General features: G+C 35.3%; 1 protein-coding gene across 2 annotated transcripts in view; it reads right to left on the bottom strand.

Annotated features, from left to right (window-relative positions):
- Positions 1–15,465, bottom strand: part of LOC132159763 (low-density lipoprotein receptor-related protein 1B-like) — a 283,789-nt gene that overhangs the window by 179,020 nt on the left and 89,304 nt on the right. For both annotated transcript variants that reach the window (XM_059569364.1, XM_059569363.1), the window contains exons 13-17: positions 12,645–12,864; positions 12,347–12,536; positions 5,695–5,823; positions 4,285–4,425; positions 3,364–3,489 (exon numbers count right to left, since the gene is read on the bottom strand). In XM_059569364.1, coding sequence (XP_059425347.1) covers positions 3,364–3,489; positions 4,285–4,425; positions 5,695–5,823; positions 12,347–12,536; positions 12,645–12,864 — 806 coding nt within the window. The remainder of the gene's footprint in view (positions 1–3,363; positions 3,490–4,284; positions 4,426–5,694; positions 5,824–12,346; positions 12,537–12,644; positions 12,865–15,465) is intronic.

Below are 15,465 nucleotides of genomic sequence, written 5' to 3' on the forward strand. Positions count from 1 at the left end.
TATATATATATATATAAACATGGTAATCTTGTAGTCTTTATTTACATTTAATACAAAACTTTTCATTATAAATTACATTATCACCATAACTACGAATAAAAAAACCTATACATATGAAAATTTTTTCTAAACCATTAAAAAATAGAGCCTAAAAGTCTAGTAAAAAAAAGCTTAAATTCCTTGTTCTAATTTAGCATGTTTTAATAACATTAATTATATAGTATAACATTATTTAGATTAATTCACATTACATTAAACAAAGACAAAAAACTGATGATAATGATTATGATGCCCAAAAAATCACTTGAATTTTAATAAAGATAACAATGAATGTCTCAGAGCACTAATAAAATGTTAATATATATATATATATATATATATATATATATATATATATATATATATATATATATATATATATATATATATATATATATATATATATATATATATATATATATATATATATATATATATATATATATATATATATATATATATATATATATGTGTGTGTGTGTGTGTGTGTGTGTGTGTGTGTGTGTGTGTGTGTGTGTACACACACATATACAAGAGTATTATACAGTACATTACTTACTCTATATCATAGAGTAAAACCCTAAAATACAAAACTCTGAAATATAAATCCAAGATTTTATATGAAATCTAATACTTTTGGACACCAGGGCAGGTTTTTTTTTTATATTTAATGCCTAAAAAATCATCTGGATTTGTTTCCACCTTTTCCAGGTCTGTATCCAGTCTCTGCCGTGATATTGAGTAATCGCTTTCAGAGATAAACCCCTAAGCCCATGACATCCAATATTACAGTTTGTGTCTTTCCTGCAGGACTTATGAATGGGTGCAGTGTTCAAAATGTGTTTTGTATCAACATCTGGCACCTATGAACAGAAATGAACCATGTTATGGAGACACGGATATGGTAAATATACCCAACGGGTAAAACGTCTCAGCAGGATTCAGAAGTTTTCTCTCAGTGTGTTAAACTGCAAGAAAACTTTCAAACTCTACACAGCAGAAGCAAACACATGGAGAATGTAAAGGACTGACGAGTATTTGGTTGAATTGTAATAGTTATGATCACAGCATTATAAAATGCATCACAAAAGAACAAAAATTGATCTGTGAAGTGTTTTGAAGGCCAAAGATAACTGTTTTCCCTCATGGCTGTACGAGGCCGACAAACTGCCCTGCAGGGACAACGAGAGAACTTGAATCAAGGATGTTCAGATAAAGTATGTGACCCTCGAGACATGAATCACTGGACAAACCTCGGTCACAATTTAACAAAGGACACTATAAACAAGTTAGGAGATACGATCAAAGAAGGAAATGGTGTAGGGGAAAACAGACAGTAATAGTGGGAGAAAGGTCAAGTCCAGTCTGCTCAGAATTAAGACGTAAATAAGCAGATCAAACATTCTCTAAAAACACTACTTTTGTGCTTAATCTAAGAAAAAATATAATGCAGGTGCAGAATGACATGAGAGAGGAATTTTCTTTTTCATATTTGGGTAAACCAGGAATAGAAGACTCCCTGCATTTCTAGAGTCGTTCGATGTTGCTGCAGAAGGACTGCAGGTGTTTGAACAAACTTTGAAGGTCAGGTTGTGCTGTTTTATGAAGCTTTGAACGAAAGCAAGCAAACTGGAACATACAGCTCGAACAGGTGCAGATTTGAATTCTGACAGAGTAACAGACCACAAGTTTGGTTGTTTACAGGTTTTATGCATATCAGTGCAGAAATTGTAACAGGTTAAAATATGAAACAAGCACAGTGTGGTGATATAAATACTTGATGTGTCAGTTGGCGACAATAGCTAGTTCGTCATAGTTTAGCTATGCCTGAAGTTTGTTTGGGTCTCATTTCTACCAATTTTGTTATTGAGATTTCAGTTTTTGGTACTGTAGGTGTATTCTGAACCCTGCTAATGAGAACGTTTCCATCTGAGTGTCATCTTGGGAGTCTTGCCGAAAAGTCAATGTCATTGATCTTAACGATCTATTCATCTTCAGAGGGTGTGAAACCTTTTTATTTTATTTATTATTATTTCTCGTTTTTAGCCTGTACGTCTCGTTATTCAGAGCTACTTAATTACACAAGGAGTTATGCTTTTTTTCCCCGTTACACTTTCCAGACGATTAATTAGATCCCTTAAGATCCCAGGTTTGAAAGCGACCTTGTGATGAAGGCGCCTCTGAAGACCGAATTGAGTTCAAATCGTAAATAGTCAAGAAAAGTCAGCATTTTATTATTAGTATTATTATTAAAATTTAGAAAATTATTGTTAAGTCTCTCATGACAAAAACCTGTGAACTAATTGGTTGGATTTTAATTAGCAGTTCTTATGAAAAATGATTTTTGCAACTTGTTGCCAAAATAATATATATATATATATATATATATATATATATATATATATATATATATATATATATATATGATATGTATGTACAGCGGAATGAATCCACCCCAAACATTTAGAATTTCCTTTGATAGATAAGATGACTGTAAATTACAAGCTGACACAAACTCTCCTTCCCCCTTCCCTACTCTCCCAAACACTTGCCATTGATTTTCTCTGAATTCTTCTTTTAGAGATTAGATTAGAAAATTGTATTACCCACAAAGGGGAACTTTGTCTGTAGGCTATCTAAATTAAATCGACCGCTGCCTGTTGGCGAAATGTGTGAAATTTGTCTCCAGCCCTTTTATCAAGTGCCACGATACAGCTCCGACAACACGTTGTGACATAAACACAGCATCTTTACTGGGATATTGATGTTTCGGATTACGCATTTATCCCGATCTCAGGAAAACCCCCAAAGAAGAAGACACCTTGGACAAACCTTTCTAGAGATTTAGACCACAGGATACGGTTCAATCTAAAAGTAAATTAGATGCCGGATCCTACCAGGAGATGTAAACTTGACCGACTCGGTCATTCGCACAACGACAACGACCCAAAGCGAGATGCGGAAACGTTCATGAAGGACTTGAGATCACTGGGCCGAAACAGATGTGTGTCAGGTGTAAATCCCACCAAGTGCATGATGAATTACGTGGGCGAACCTAGTTTCATTTCTGCGCAGTCGCTCTGACCGAAGGGAACGTGTGACATGTGCCTGTACCGGGGGGAAATTATACGTGTTGGGGGGTCATGTAAGACTACTTCTCCTCTGAAAGCAATGTATTCTCCGTTGGCGCTAGCTTTGAGCACAAGTAGCCTACAGCGAGCAATGTGTCTCCCAGCAGTGGGGCCTCTTGGCGAGGTTGTTCTGGATGGCTGGGCACATATACAGGGCCATCCATGTAGGACAGGGCTCCAGAGTGAAGCTCACCAGAGCAGGTGCGGTTGGACTCATCCTCGTTGCTGCCGCAGTCGTCGGTGCCATCACACAGCCATCTCTTCGGGATACAGCGGTTGCTCAGGCATTTAAATTGGTCCGCTGGGCAGATGCGATTGGCTGAGAAGAAACAAACGGCCTGTCAATTGGTAACACAAATTTATCTGAAAGCATCTGGATGTGCAAATGCTTTGCGATGTGTCATACTAACATACAGTGGCATACTCTATCCCACAATGCAAATGCGCTCAACTTGATAAAATGTAATATAGCTAGTGCTGTCAAACGATTATTCACGATTAACTGCATACAAAATGAAAGATTTGTTTGCATAATATATGTGTGTGTTCTGTGTACATTTATAATGTATATATAAACAGACACACATGCATGTATATATTTTGAAAATATTTACATGATTTACATCTCTATATTTATATTCATATAATTTATATTATAAATAAATATCTTTAATATATAAACACATTTTTTTATGAAATATATACATGCATGGGTGTATTTATATATACATAATAAATATACACAGTACAAATACATATGTTATGGAAACAAAAAATATGTTTGACAGCACTAAATATAATATAATATTGTTTTATATTGAATCAATAAATATAAATGTAAATTATTATTTTCCACTTTAAAATGCTTGGTTGTAATCAATATTTTAAAAAGTATTAATGCCATCACTATATTTTTATTTTCATTTTTATTACAGAGCACATAAAGCCTATAATTTACATCAATAAAAACCTTAAATAAAATATTGTATTGTATACAGTTCTTGTATTATATACAATAATATTAGTATTGGTATTTTTTTGTATTTTCTATTATGGACAAAGTCTTAGTTTCCGTAGGTTTGTAGTTGGACTACAAAAATGAGAGAAGACCTACAGCAGAGGTGTAGATCTTCATCGCTGCCATCTGAGCAGTCATAATCCCCATCACACTTCCACGAGAGCTGAATGCAATGCTGGTTCTGGCACTGAAACTCCGCTGGGCTGCAGCTCTTTGTCTTAGTGACCTCTGATGGGGCTGAAAAGGGCAGGAACAAGATGTTAGAGAGAGCACATTCACACACACAAAGCCTCTTCTCTCTGTCTCTTATACACACCAGGGTTATTATTGCTAACTAAAACCAAAACCATTTAAATGATTAAAGTGTGATTAAAAACTATAAATACATATTTTATTCAAATCTGACAAAACACACAATGCACATGAACAAAATGACTAAAACTTTAACTAGAATTGAAAAACTGAAAAAAGAAAAATATAATCATTCAAAATATTAACAAAACTATAATAGATATTATACTAAAATAACACTGGCACACATATCTGTTTAATGCAAACTGCGTACGCTATTCTATGTCAACCGTGACACAAAAATACATTTTCTATGTATATTTGTGCTTTGATTTGAATGAAAACGGCGCATCTGTGTGGCGCGGCTGACACAGAAGAGCATACGCTGCTTGCATCCAGCGGATATTCTCCAGATTGGCACTACGGTGGCGCGGGGAGAAACCGAGGAGACATATTGTTGAATCGAGTTGTTATTTTTGTTTTATTTGTGTACAAAAAGTATTCTTGTAACTTCATAACGTTACGGTTGAAGCACTGATGGCAGATGGACTATTCTGATGACGTTTTTTTTATACTTTTCTGGACCTCGACAGTGTAATTTACTTGGCAGTCTATGGGACAGTCACAAGCCTTCCGCTTTACATACAAAATATCTTAAACTGTGTTCCAAAGATGAACAAAGCTTTTACAGGTTTGGAACGACATGGGGGTTTAATTAAGTGATTGGTACACACACACACACTTCTACTGTGTACTTATAATGACGCATAAAATAAAAAGTTAGCAAAACAGTAAGCCATGGAATCATTTATGTCGTAAGTTGAATCCACATGAGTTTACAATGGATTTAAGGCCAAGCCACACGCAAACACAAACACAGTTACAGCAGAGACATTTACATCCACCACTGGAAATGGAAATCAATGGACATTTTCAGCTTAACATAAACATATCTGATCTGTTGTCATATTTTCCACAAACCGCCACCATTATTGACTAGCCTGTGGGTGCCAGTACAAAATCTGCATATTCTGCTCTACCACATACCACTTGTAAATCCCAGAATAACAATCAATTACATCAGCTCTAACCACACATGATGCAACAAGTTTTCAGTGGCCAGTAATATTTCTGTCGCTCATATTATTCAAATTATTGCTCATATATTGTAGTATGCCTAGATAATGATTATATTTATTACTAATAGACGCTTACATGAACAGGTGATGTTATCTTTCTCCAAATGTTGGCCGTCTGCGCAGGCACACATGTGACCTGCAGGCGTAGTAAGGCATAGAGCTGAAGTGCCACAGCCACCATGATTTGCCGAACACTTGTTATTACCTGAGGAAAAACACAAAGAAAGAGTTTGGAGGCATTATACATGGTTGAAAATGTCAAATAAACCATACATTTCATAGTATGTTTATGTTCAAAATGTGATGGAGAAGCTGCATTAGTTAGTTAAAGACTATAAACAAAATGTATACATACAAACCACATTACATTAAAGGTGCACTGTGTAATTTTTAGCACTATCTAGCTGTGAAGTTGCGAATTGCCACCAACGAATGTTATTGCAAATGTTAATGTACTTGTTCATCATTGTGGCAGTGTTTTATTCCCAAAAACAACAAAGTGACAAATCCGCGCTCTGTAGAGCAGTTTGTCTGTTTAGGGCTACTGTAGAAACATGGTGGTGATGTCCATGTAAGGGGACCCATGGTGTATGTAGATAGAAATAGCTCAATCTAAGGTAATAAAAACATAATGGTTCATTAAGAAAAGTTTTATACACCTCTAAAAATCATAGTTATATGTATTATATTGCATTTCTGTAAATAGATAGTTGTAAATATTACACATTGCACCTTTAAGGCTACTTAGGTGAATAATACTTCATGTATACAATTGTATTAAAACAGTTTCATGTGGCTGTAAACCAATGAAAATGTCAATTACTTGACAAAATTACATTGAAAATAAAAATGTATACTAAATACAAAAATAAAATGTTCTATTCATATAGCAGAGTTGAAAAAATGACATGAAAAGCAGTGCTGAACAAAAATATGCAACTGAAATGTAATTTAAATTATAAATAAAAAATATTTTCCTCAACTTCAACAAAAAATTAAATTGCAGTTTCTGTTGGTCAACAGACAAATTAATGCAACAAACTTGAAACCGTTTCGAAAACCACATTGGGAAATTTTCCATCCTGATGGAAAGTTACCAGTTCCTTGGATTTCTATTGAAACAACTGAATTTCACCCATGAACATATGTAAGCCATGGTGAATGTGGTTAGTGATGGGAGAAACAAACCTTTTTGAAGCTTTGAATCAGCTGAACCAATTATTTTGCTAAATGATTTTGAAGCACTAGAAAACCACACTCTATTGATGTCTGCCTGACAAAACTATGTAAATGCAACAAAAAACTCTTACAAACCCCTTGCAAATGTTTTTTGTTTGTTTGTTTGTTTTTTAAAGTAATGTAAATGCAATCAAAATAATAAAATACCTTTAAATATATGTATGTCTGTATAATATGTGTTTTTTTATTATAAATAATATGGGGGTTGTTTGTTTGTTTTAGTCTTATGGGTAGATTGTCTAAACATGCCAGTAAGATATTATTAACTATTACTCATTCTTTTAATTATACAAATATCTCAATAAACATAAAACTTATCTGAGATCGGGTAAATACCATACACTAGTTCATTGGCTCACCACTGGGAGGTGGGGGGGATGTGATCTCAATTAACTCACATGATTAGCATAACCCAACAGCAAACCATTGAAGTTTTGAAAATGTTGTGAGCCAGTTATGATGTAACAAAGCCTAGTTTACTGAAATCCCCTAACTTTGGCAGTTTGATGCATTATTCGAACCACTGTTTCAAAAACAATTATTCAATAAGGTTCGAAGCTTCACAAAGCGGCCATCACTACATGTGGCTGCACTTAACTCAAGTGAATCAGTGAATCATTTACTTGAACCAGTTCTTTAACATGAACCATCTTTTCAATGATTTGTACAAGTTACAGTACGTTAACAACATCAGCTCATAAGGAACAAGATCATGAGCGTTAAACTAAATGTGTTACCACAGACTTCAACTAACAGCATGTCCAAGCATTCCAAATTAACAATTTAATGATTTTTCCAATGCAAATAGCTCTCCCAGTAAAGCCCAGCATCCAGAGAGGACATGAAATGCCATGCTCAGAGCCAGGCACGTGCGGGGGGGGGGGGGGGGGGGGGGGGGGGGGTTGGGGGGGTGTACGTTGGGTGCCTGCCCCTTTGCCCCTTGGTGCCCAAAGTGCCCTTTTGTCAAAGCGGTTTCCTTTAATTGTTTTGTAATAACATGCCCTTTTGTGAATGCCTCATGTCCAATCTAAATATTAGTAAAATTTATTAATAATAATTTAGCCGTAAATAAAATGACCCACATGATGACCTTTCACCTGACCACGACGACCTTATCCGACCAGGACGATTCCTCACGCCGCACGCGCATTTTTTAATTGCCAGAGGATATTTTCACCACCGCGGCAGCTGGTAAGTGGTGTTTCATTCTCAACAAAGTGATTTTTAGGTTTATTCACAAGAACGATGTGATGTAAGAACATGCAGATATGTTGTTTATATTGCTGTGTGTAGCCTGTAGTATAGAAGTAACGTTAGCGTGCTGTTTGAGGGAGAAAAGTTTCACTGGCATCGAGGGGTCTGGTCTTTTTTATGTTATTTGACTAAACTATTTTTATATTACACTATTTATTTATTTATTTTAAACATAGAGTGCCTTAAAAATTAAAAATTATCATCACATCACTGGTAAGGCTTATTCAGATTTTCTCATTCTCTGAATTATCATTATAAAAATAAAAACAATTCAGATGAATTAAAATATAATTATATTTTAAATGTGACAAATATTTTTTTCTACAATACCAACAGTGTTTACAACAGCAAGACCACTTTAGCTTGTAAACTCAATAATATCTCTCTTTATTATGTAGAAATATCAATGTCAGTATAAAATGAATAATATACCTGAGCTGACATCAAAGTGCAGTGTGAAGGAGATGGGACTAGTGTTGTCAAAAGACCCGCTACTTCGGTACCAAGTCGGTACTAAAAAAAAATTAAAATGTGATGGTAGCAGGTTTCTTTAAGTACCGGTGGTACTGAGTACCCGCACAACCCGGTTCTTGACGCACACAGCGCTATGATTTCCGCGAAGCAGAAAACGCAGACGGAATCTCAAAATCCAGTCATGATAATGAAACTTACATTTTAATATGGACAATCACGGGATGTGTCAAAGTTAGCATAAATGAACACAATCTCCGTATGGACCATTATCTTTAAATGTTAAGCCGCAAAAGTTGGTTGAAATATGAATCCTGCATGTTCTGCGCGTCTCTGTGTGAATGAATGAATGAATGTTTGTTTACTACATAGACTGAGCAGTAACTTGCAGTAATTTCAGCATCTGCCGTCTCAATAAGGACATAAATACATAAACTCCATCACCAGAACTGTTCTAAGTCACTTCAAGCACGTTTCATCTTAGTAAAACCAGGGTCAAAATAAAAGTAGCCCGTCAAAATAAAAGTTAATTTTTACATAAAGGCATTGTGCTAGATATTACTATTAGTTTGTAGAATGTATGTGATACTGCTACTACTGTGGAAAAAAAATATAAAACTTAATTTTTTAAAGAAATAAATCACAAATTTTTTTTCCATGTTTAAAATTTAAATGTTTACATTTCATTAATTAAAAGACCAATTAAATTTGGGTGAAACTTGTTTACTGTTTTACATAATTATATTACTTGTAGAAAAACTTTAAACATAATTGTAAATAAGTATAAAGAATGGTATTGGTTTTATTTTTAGTGCTAAAAACTTTTTTTTTTTTGTTTTTTTTTCTTTTTAGAATATTTTTGTGTTTTGCTTTGGTACCGAAATTGGTACACAGAACCATGGATTTTCACTGGTATCGGTACTGAATACTGAAATTTTGGTACCGTGACAACACTAGATGGGACCCTAGTAGATTTTAGGAAAAGGTATGAAATGTCCTTTTGTGTTTGTGTGCTTGTTCTGCAGTGCAAAGATGCCTCGCAAAGAGAGGATAAAAAAATGTAACCTGTCATTTATTTACACTGCAAAGGTGTTCAATTTTAGACAACAACAACTACAACAGTAATAATAATATTAATCACTATATTCCAGTGTATCTGTTTTTTATGTTTTGTATCAATCAGCAAGAGTAGTAGTGATGGTTAAAATAATAGATTAATGCTGAAATAGTAAATTGTGAAGAATGGCATCAATTGGACTCTAAAGGACATGTGTCCACTGAATCATCTCCAAACATTAATGCAGATGAAACATGATCACGTTAATTGAACAAACAGTGCTTTTCGCTTTTAGATGTTAAAATATAATGGACCATGAGTGTAAATTACTATATATATAAATCAATTGTACATAGGAAAAGATTTAATTGTTGCATTTTAATGTAATTTTGGGAGGATAAGCTGATATGAAAGATATGAAAAATATATCTTCTTTTGGCTCCATAATGTATTTAGAGAAATAGACAAAAACCATTCAGACATCTATATCATTTCCTGAGGGAAGCGCTAAATGTTTTATGTGAATATAAGACTGTAAACTGAAACCACTGACCATTTCATAGAACAACAGTTCTGAGCAAATGAAACCCAGCTCACTCTCAATTGTCAAGTCAGGCAAAAAAAATGAGTCATCGCAAGCTAATGTAGCATAACGCGACAACAACTCTAGCTCAACTCCTGAACAGAACTAAGTGAAGCTTGTAAAATGATAAATGGAGAACATTGGACCATTTGCTTTTCTGATATGCTTATAACATGCACTTAGCATTGTTATATCATAGCTTATACATTGAGTCACATCTCAAGAAAGAGTTAAAGAATGCATACTAATTATCAAATAAAAAATTACATACAAATGTTGCACAAATGTTTAGTAAAGTTTAGAGTTCATAAACAAAGGCTTGTCATTTCCACTAAAAGCTAAATGCACTAGCAGGTTATTATATATTAAGCACAGTTCCACTTGGCTGCATTAGCTTAGTCTGTTAATTCACTATCCAATGTTGAGTGCTTCTGTGGGCAGTGCTGTCCCCCACAGTGTTTCAGCCACCCTATGTTGCACACTGACAGGTGCTTACAGCTGCCAATAGCTTTAATCACAGGTGCCGAAATGATGCACTGAACATCTGGTCAACATCAGTAGTGTAGCGTAAACATGATTTTCAAGCTGTTTGTTAAGAACAACAGCATATGAATTACAACCATCGACCACCTTGGAAAAGTTTCCCAAGTTTAACCTTCATTATCAATTAAAGTCCCATTTGGATATCTTTTTGAGACCCTTTTGTGGATATTTAAACTAGTGAGTTGCTATACCTTAGTTTGTCTTTTTTGTTTAGGCAGTCATTGAAGTTTGTAAATGATTTAAGCACAGCTTGCAATGCCACTTATTCATCATTACCATACCTGAAATGGCTGGGTCAATCCTGGCCTGGCATTGGCTTGCTGTCATTAAGAATTTAGTATCTCTACCAGATGTAACATATGAGTATGTGACGAGTGGGGCGGGGCCGAGAGCAGTGGGAATGGAGCGAGGTCGGTTGAGTGATTGGAAATGAGCGACACCTGCTACAATCACTGGTTTCGAGTCCCACGAAGGAGATTGGAAGGATACAAAAGAGGAGCGACGACAGTGAAGGATGAGAGAGGACCAGGCCTGGACTTTATTTTGTGTTTTGTTTTGTTTGTGCATGGCAGTGGTCCGCAAGAGGCTGTCGCGCTGTTTTGTGTTTATTTTATTATTAAAGCTTTGTTTGAATATCCGCCGGTTCCCACCTCCTTCTTCCAGGTGATTGTGAAGTTTTAAAGTTGTTACAGAATAACTCTACAGGAGCCGCCACAGCGATTAACCATGAGCAGAAACTGTAGACCAAAATGAACATTCATCAACCCCCTCAATCAACTTACTAGCTCACAGCTTCTATGACATTTACAACTAAGACCATTTTGATCAAAGCCATTTTATCCTGTCCAGAACAAGTTATGCCACCAAATATAGTGGTCTAGTGAAAGAAAATGTGTGCAAAAGTCACCACCAGTGGTATAATTCTGTCTTTGTAAATTCCCTTGTAATTTGGCTGTACCCATTTCAGCAGGGCAATGGAGAAAAATGTCACAAAGCTGAGTATAGGCACCAAAAAACTGCCCAGTTCCTCAGAACAATTGCTTGTCACTGGAGACATAAGTGGAGATCTGGATCCAGAACCTCAGAATGACAAATCATACAAATTTCCTGCAAATGCCTTCAAATTAGCCTTTAAAATATGAGAGAAGTTAGGCTTATTTGATCTGGGACCCGAAAATGCTTGTATCATGAAGTCTTAAGGTTAAAATTACCATTAAGTATCCTTCTCTGGGAATATCCATTGCAAAGCATTTATTCAAATTCATGGACTTGCCGGTGTGAAATTAGTTTCTAGAATGTTCAGCTGTTTAAAAAGTGAATGCATATGGGCCAATATATTTCATTTCCATATATCGTACGGTATGCCAAGTGTGTGCCAACACAGGATTGGCCTCTAGGCAGAGCTATGAGATGATGATATATAAAGAATCAGACCACCCCTCAGAACTCGGGCAATTTATAGAGTTTCTGGAAGACAGTCAATAGCTAGACATCAGAGCCCTTCTATATCATTGCTGCCCTTGGCAAGACTTCAAGATTTCATTATGGCTTAAAATCTACAGCATACATATTCATATTTACCTTTCTGGCTTTGCGGGTCATACACCTGAATCCCGAAGAGAGGTGGTCTTTCAGCCCGCATTAGGGCAACATCATTGGATGACAAATCCAGACGGAATATCGAGGCGTTCATGTAATCAGTCCAGAATATGTAATTCTTGTAATGTGCAATCCCAAATGGATGATTCAACTCTTTCCCACTGTACACCACCTGTGAAAAGTAGATCAGGTCTGTGACTCACAGGGAAATACTGAGATGAAAAGAGAGAGGAAACGGAGGTGTCTGAGAACTAAAGAGCCAACTCACTCATTTACTAACCGTTCTGTGGCTGCTGTTGAGGTAGATTTTCTCAATGTGGTCATAATAGGCATCACACCAGTACATGACGCTGGAGGAGTGGTCCAGAGTGAGGCCGTTAGGCCACAGCATGTTGGATGTGACGAAGATCTGACGGTGAGATCCATCCATCCAGGCCTTCTCTATCCTTCCTCTGCTGTCAATTAACTCATCCTCCTCCCAGTCCGTCCAGTACATCCATCTAAGAAACCAAGTGAGAAATTATATCTTTAAGATCATGACACACTGCTGAAGAGGACCAGCTTAGACCGAAATTAATTTCCATTCAGCTCTAGATGGTTTAATATAGATAGGCATTGTTCCGGTGTCTCAGGGGTGGGAAACGTTGGCCTTGGAGATCTACTGTCCTACAAAGTTTAGCACATATTCTAATTCCCTTCATTGGTCGATGCCCGACCAATGAACAACACCAGCCATCGCGACTTGCCAAGAAAGGAATTTGTGTTTTATGCATATGTATCATTTATTTGTAAAACACTGCAAACTATTTTCAATGAATATCCTTAGCTTTTTACAGGATTTTAAGACACTAGATTCATCTTGTCATTCAGGTATTATCTGGTAGACAAATAATGCAACATCTTTGTATATCCCACTGCAAATCACTGTACCAGAGTTGCAACATAACTCTGTTGTTTTTATTATTTTTATGTTTTGTAAAAATAAACTTCTTCATTGGGTTAAATTCCTAATTTGTTTGTCTGTAATAAACTTTTTTAAAAACAACATAAAAAAAAACATAAAAATCGAGAGTTTTTGTTAATGTCTAAATGTACATAAAAAAGCAAAACCTAGAAAATATGCAGCTATGACCAGCAATACTGTATTGAGCAACTAGAGTAGAGCTACATACATGTATTTACTAAACATCAATAAGGCTAGGTTAAACAATGGCATTACATATGAATATTACTTTTCTGGCCACCAAATGCCTCTAATTTGCCTCTTTGCACTGGAATTTAAAAACATTTATACTATTTTAACCCTAAATACTACACTTATTGTAATATATATAATAAGCATATTAGAAAATCTTATATTTTAAATGGTCGTTCATGGATCGTAATTATTGCACATTTTTTTAGTAACAAAATCTCTTCAAATTAACTAAACAGGACTGAGCTAAAATGTGATCAAACAATTAAGGTGTTTGACCACATTTACCTGCCAATGAGCTTGAGAATATAATGGTGTTTCATTCCCCAGAATAAAATGCAATTGTAATGCATAGTCAGAGTAGTTATCCATGCACAATCAATGCACATTATAGGCCCTATCATATACCCGGCACAAATTCATTTGTGCCCAGTTGTGCGCCCATGGGCATGCTGGTCTAAAAAAAGAGGTGTGTTCAGGCGCATTCCTGGCACATTGCTATTTTAAGGAGATGAAAATAGACTGCGCCATAGACCAACTCAAACCTGTTCTAAAGTCTAAAGTCAATGGCACAATATGCTTTTGTTATTTAACCCTTAGGGGACTAAGCCCTTTTTGGTCCGTTTTCTCTATTTTTACATTTCGGCTTATAAACCATATGTAATGATGATGGACCACCATGTATTTGGTATCGATGGATTCAGAAGACCCTAAGCTACCATAAGCATGCATGCAATATGTTTATAAAGGAAGTATGAGTGAAAAATTGTACAATAAACTAGAGAATTTCAAAACAAAAATGAGATTTTTGTCATTTATTACTGAAAATCCTACCTCACACAACAAAAGTGAAAAGTTTTTGACCCAAAAATATATTTTTCAAACCCTTTGCTTGACAGAAATGGGTTAATGTTCAATCAAATGTGTAAAGAACAATTCAATAATTAACTTTATTTACAAACAGTCCTAGGCGTTTTTTCATTTTTGGGACTAAGCCCTTTTTGGTCTGTTTTCTCTATTTTTACATTTCGGCTTATAAACCATATGTAATGATGATGGACCACCATGTATTTGGTATCGATGGATTCAGAAGACCCTAAGCTACCATAAGCATGCATGCAATATGTTTATGAAGGAAGTATGAGTGAAAAATTGTACAATAAACTAGAGAATTTCAAAAACGAAAATGAGATTTTTGTCATTTATTACTGAAAATCCTACCTCACACAACAAAAGTGAAAAGTTTTTGACCCAAAAATATATTTTTCAAACCCTTTGCTTGACAGAAATGGGTTAATGTTCAATCAAATGTGTAAAGAACAATTCAATAATTAACTTTATTTACAAACAGTCCTAGGCGTTTTTTTTATTTTTGGGACTAAGCCCTTTTTGGTCTGTTTTCTCTATTTTTACATTTCGGCTTATAAACCATATGTAATGATGATGGACCACCATGTATTTGGTATCGATGGATTTAGAAGACCCTAAGCTACCATAAGCATGCATGCAATATGTTTATAAAGGAAGTATGAGTGAAAAATTGTACAATAAACTAGAGAATTTCAAAAACGAAAATGAGATTTTTTTTTGTAATTTATTACTGAAAAACACACAATATAGAACAGTTTTTGAAAAAAAATTTTTTTTTTCAAACTCTTTGCTTGACAGAAATGTGTTATTTTTTAATCAAATGTGTAAAGAACAATTAAATAATTAACTTTTTTTACAAACAGTCCTAGGCATGCCAGTGAGCAAAGCAAGGCCAGGAGGTCTTGTTGTACACTTTGCTTGCCTTGCAGTGCTCACAGTACTTTCTGACATCTGCAGGCTTGTGTGCAGGGTTTGCTGGGTCCAAGGGACAATGGGTAGGGGTGTGCGGCGAGTTGTCCTGTCTGCATCCTGCATC

Source organism: Carassius carassius, chromosome 16 (genome assembly GCF_963082965.1).
Source record: "Carassius carassius chromosome 16, fCarCar2.1, whole genome shotgun sequence".
In the NCBI taxonomy this organism is placed as follows: domain Eukaryota; kingdom Metazoa; phylum Chordata; class Actinopteri; order Cypriniformes; family Cyprinidae; genus Carassius; species Carassius carassius.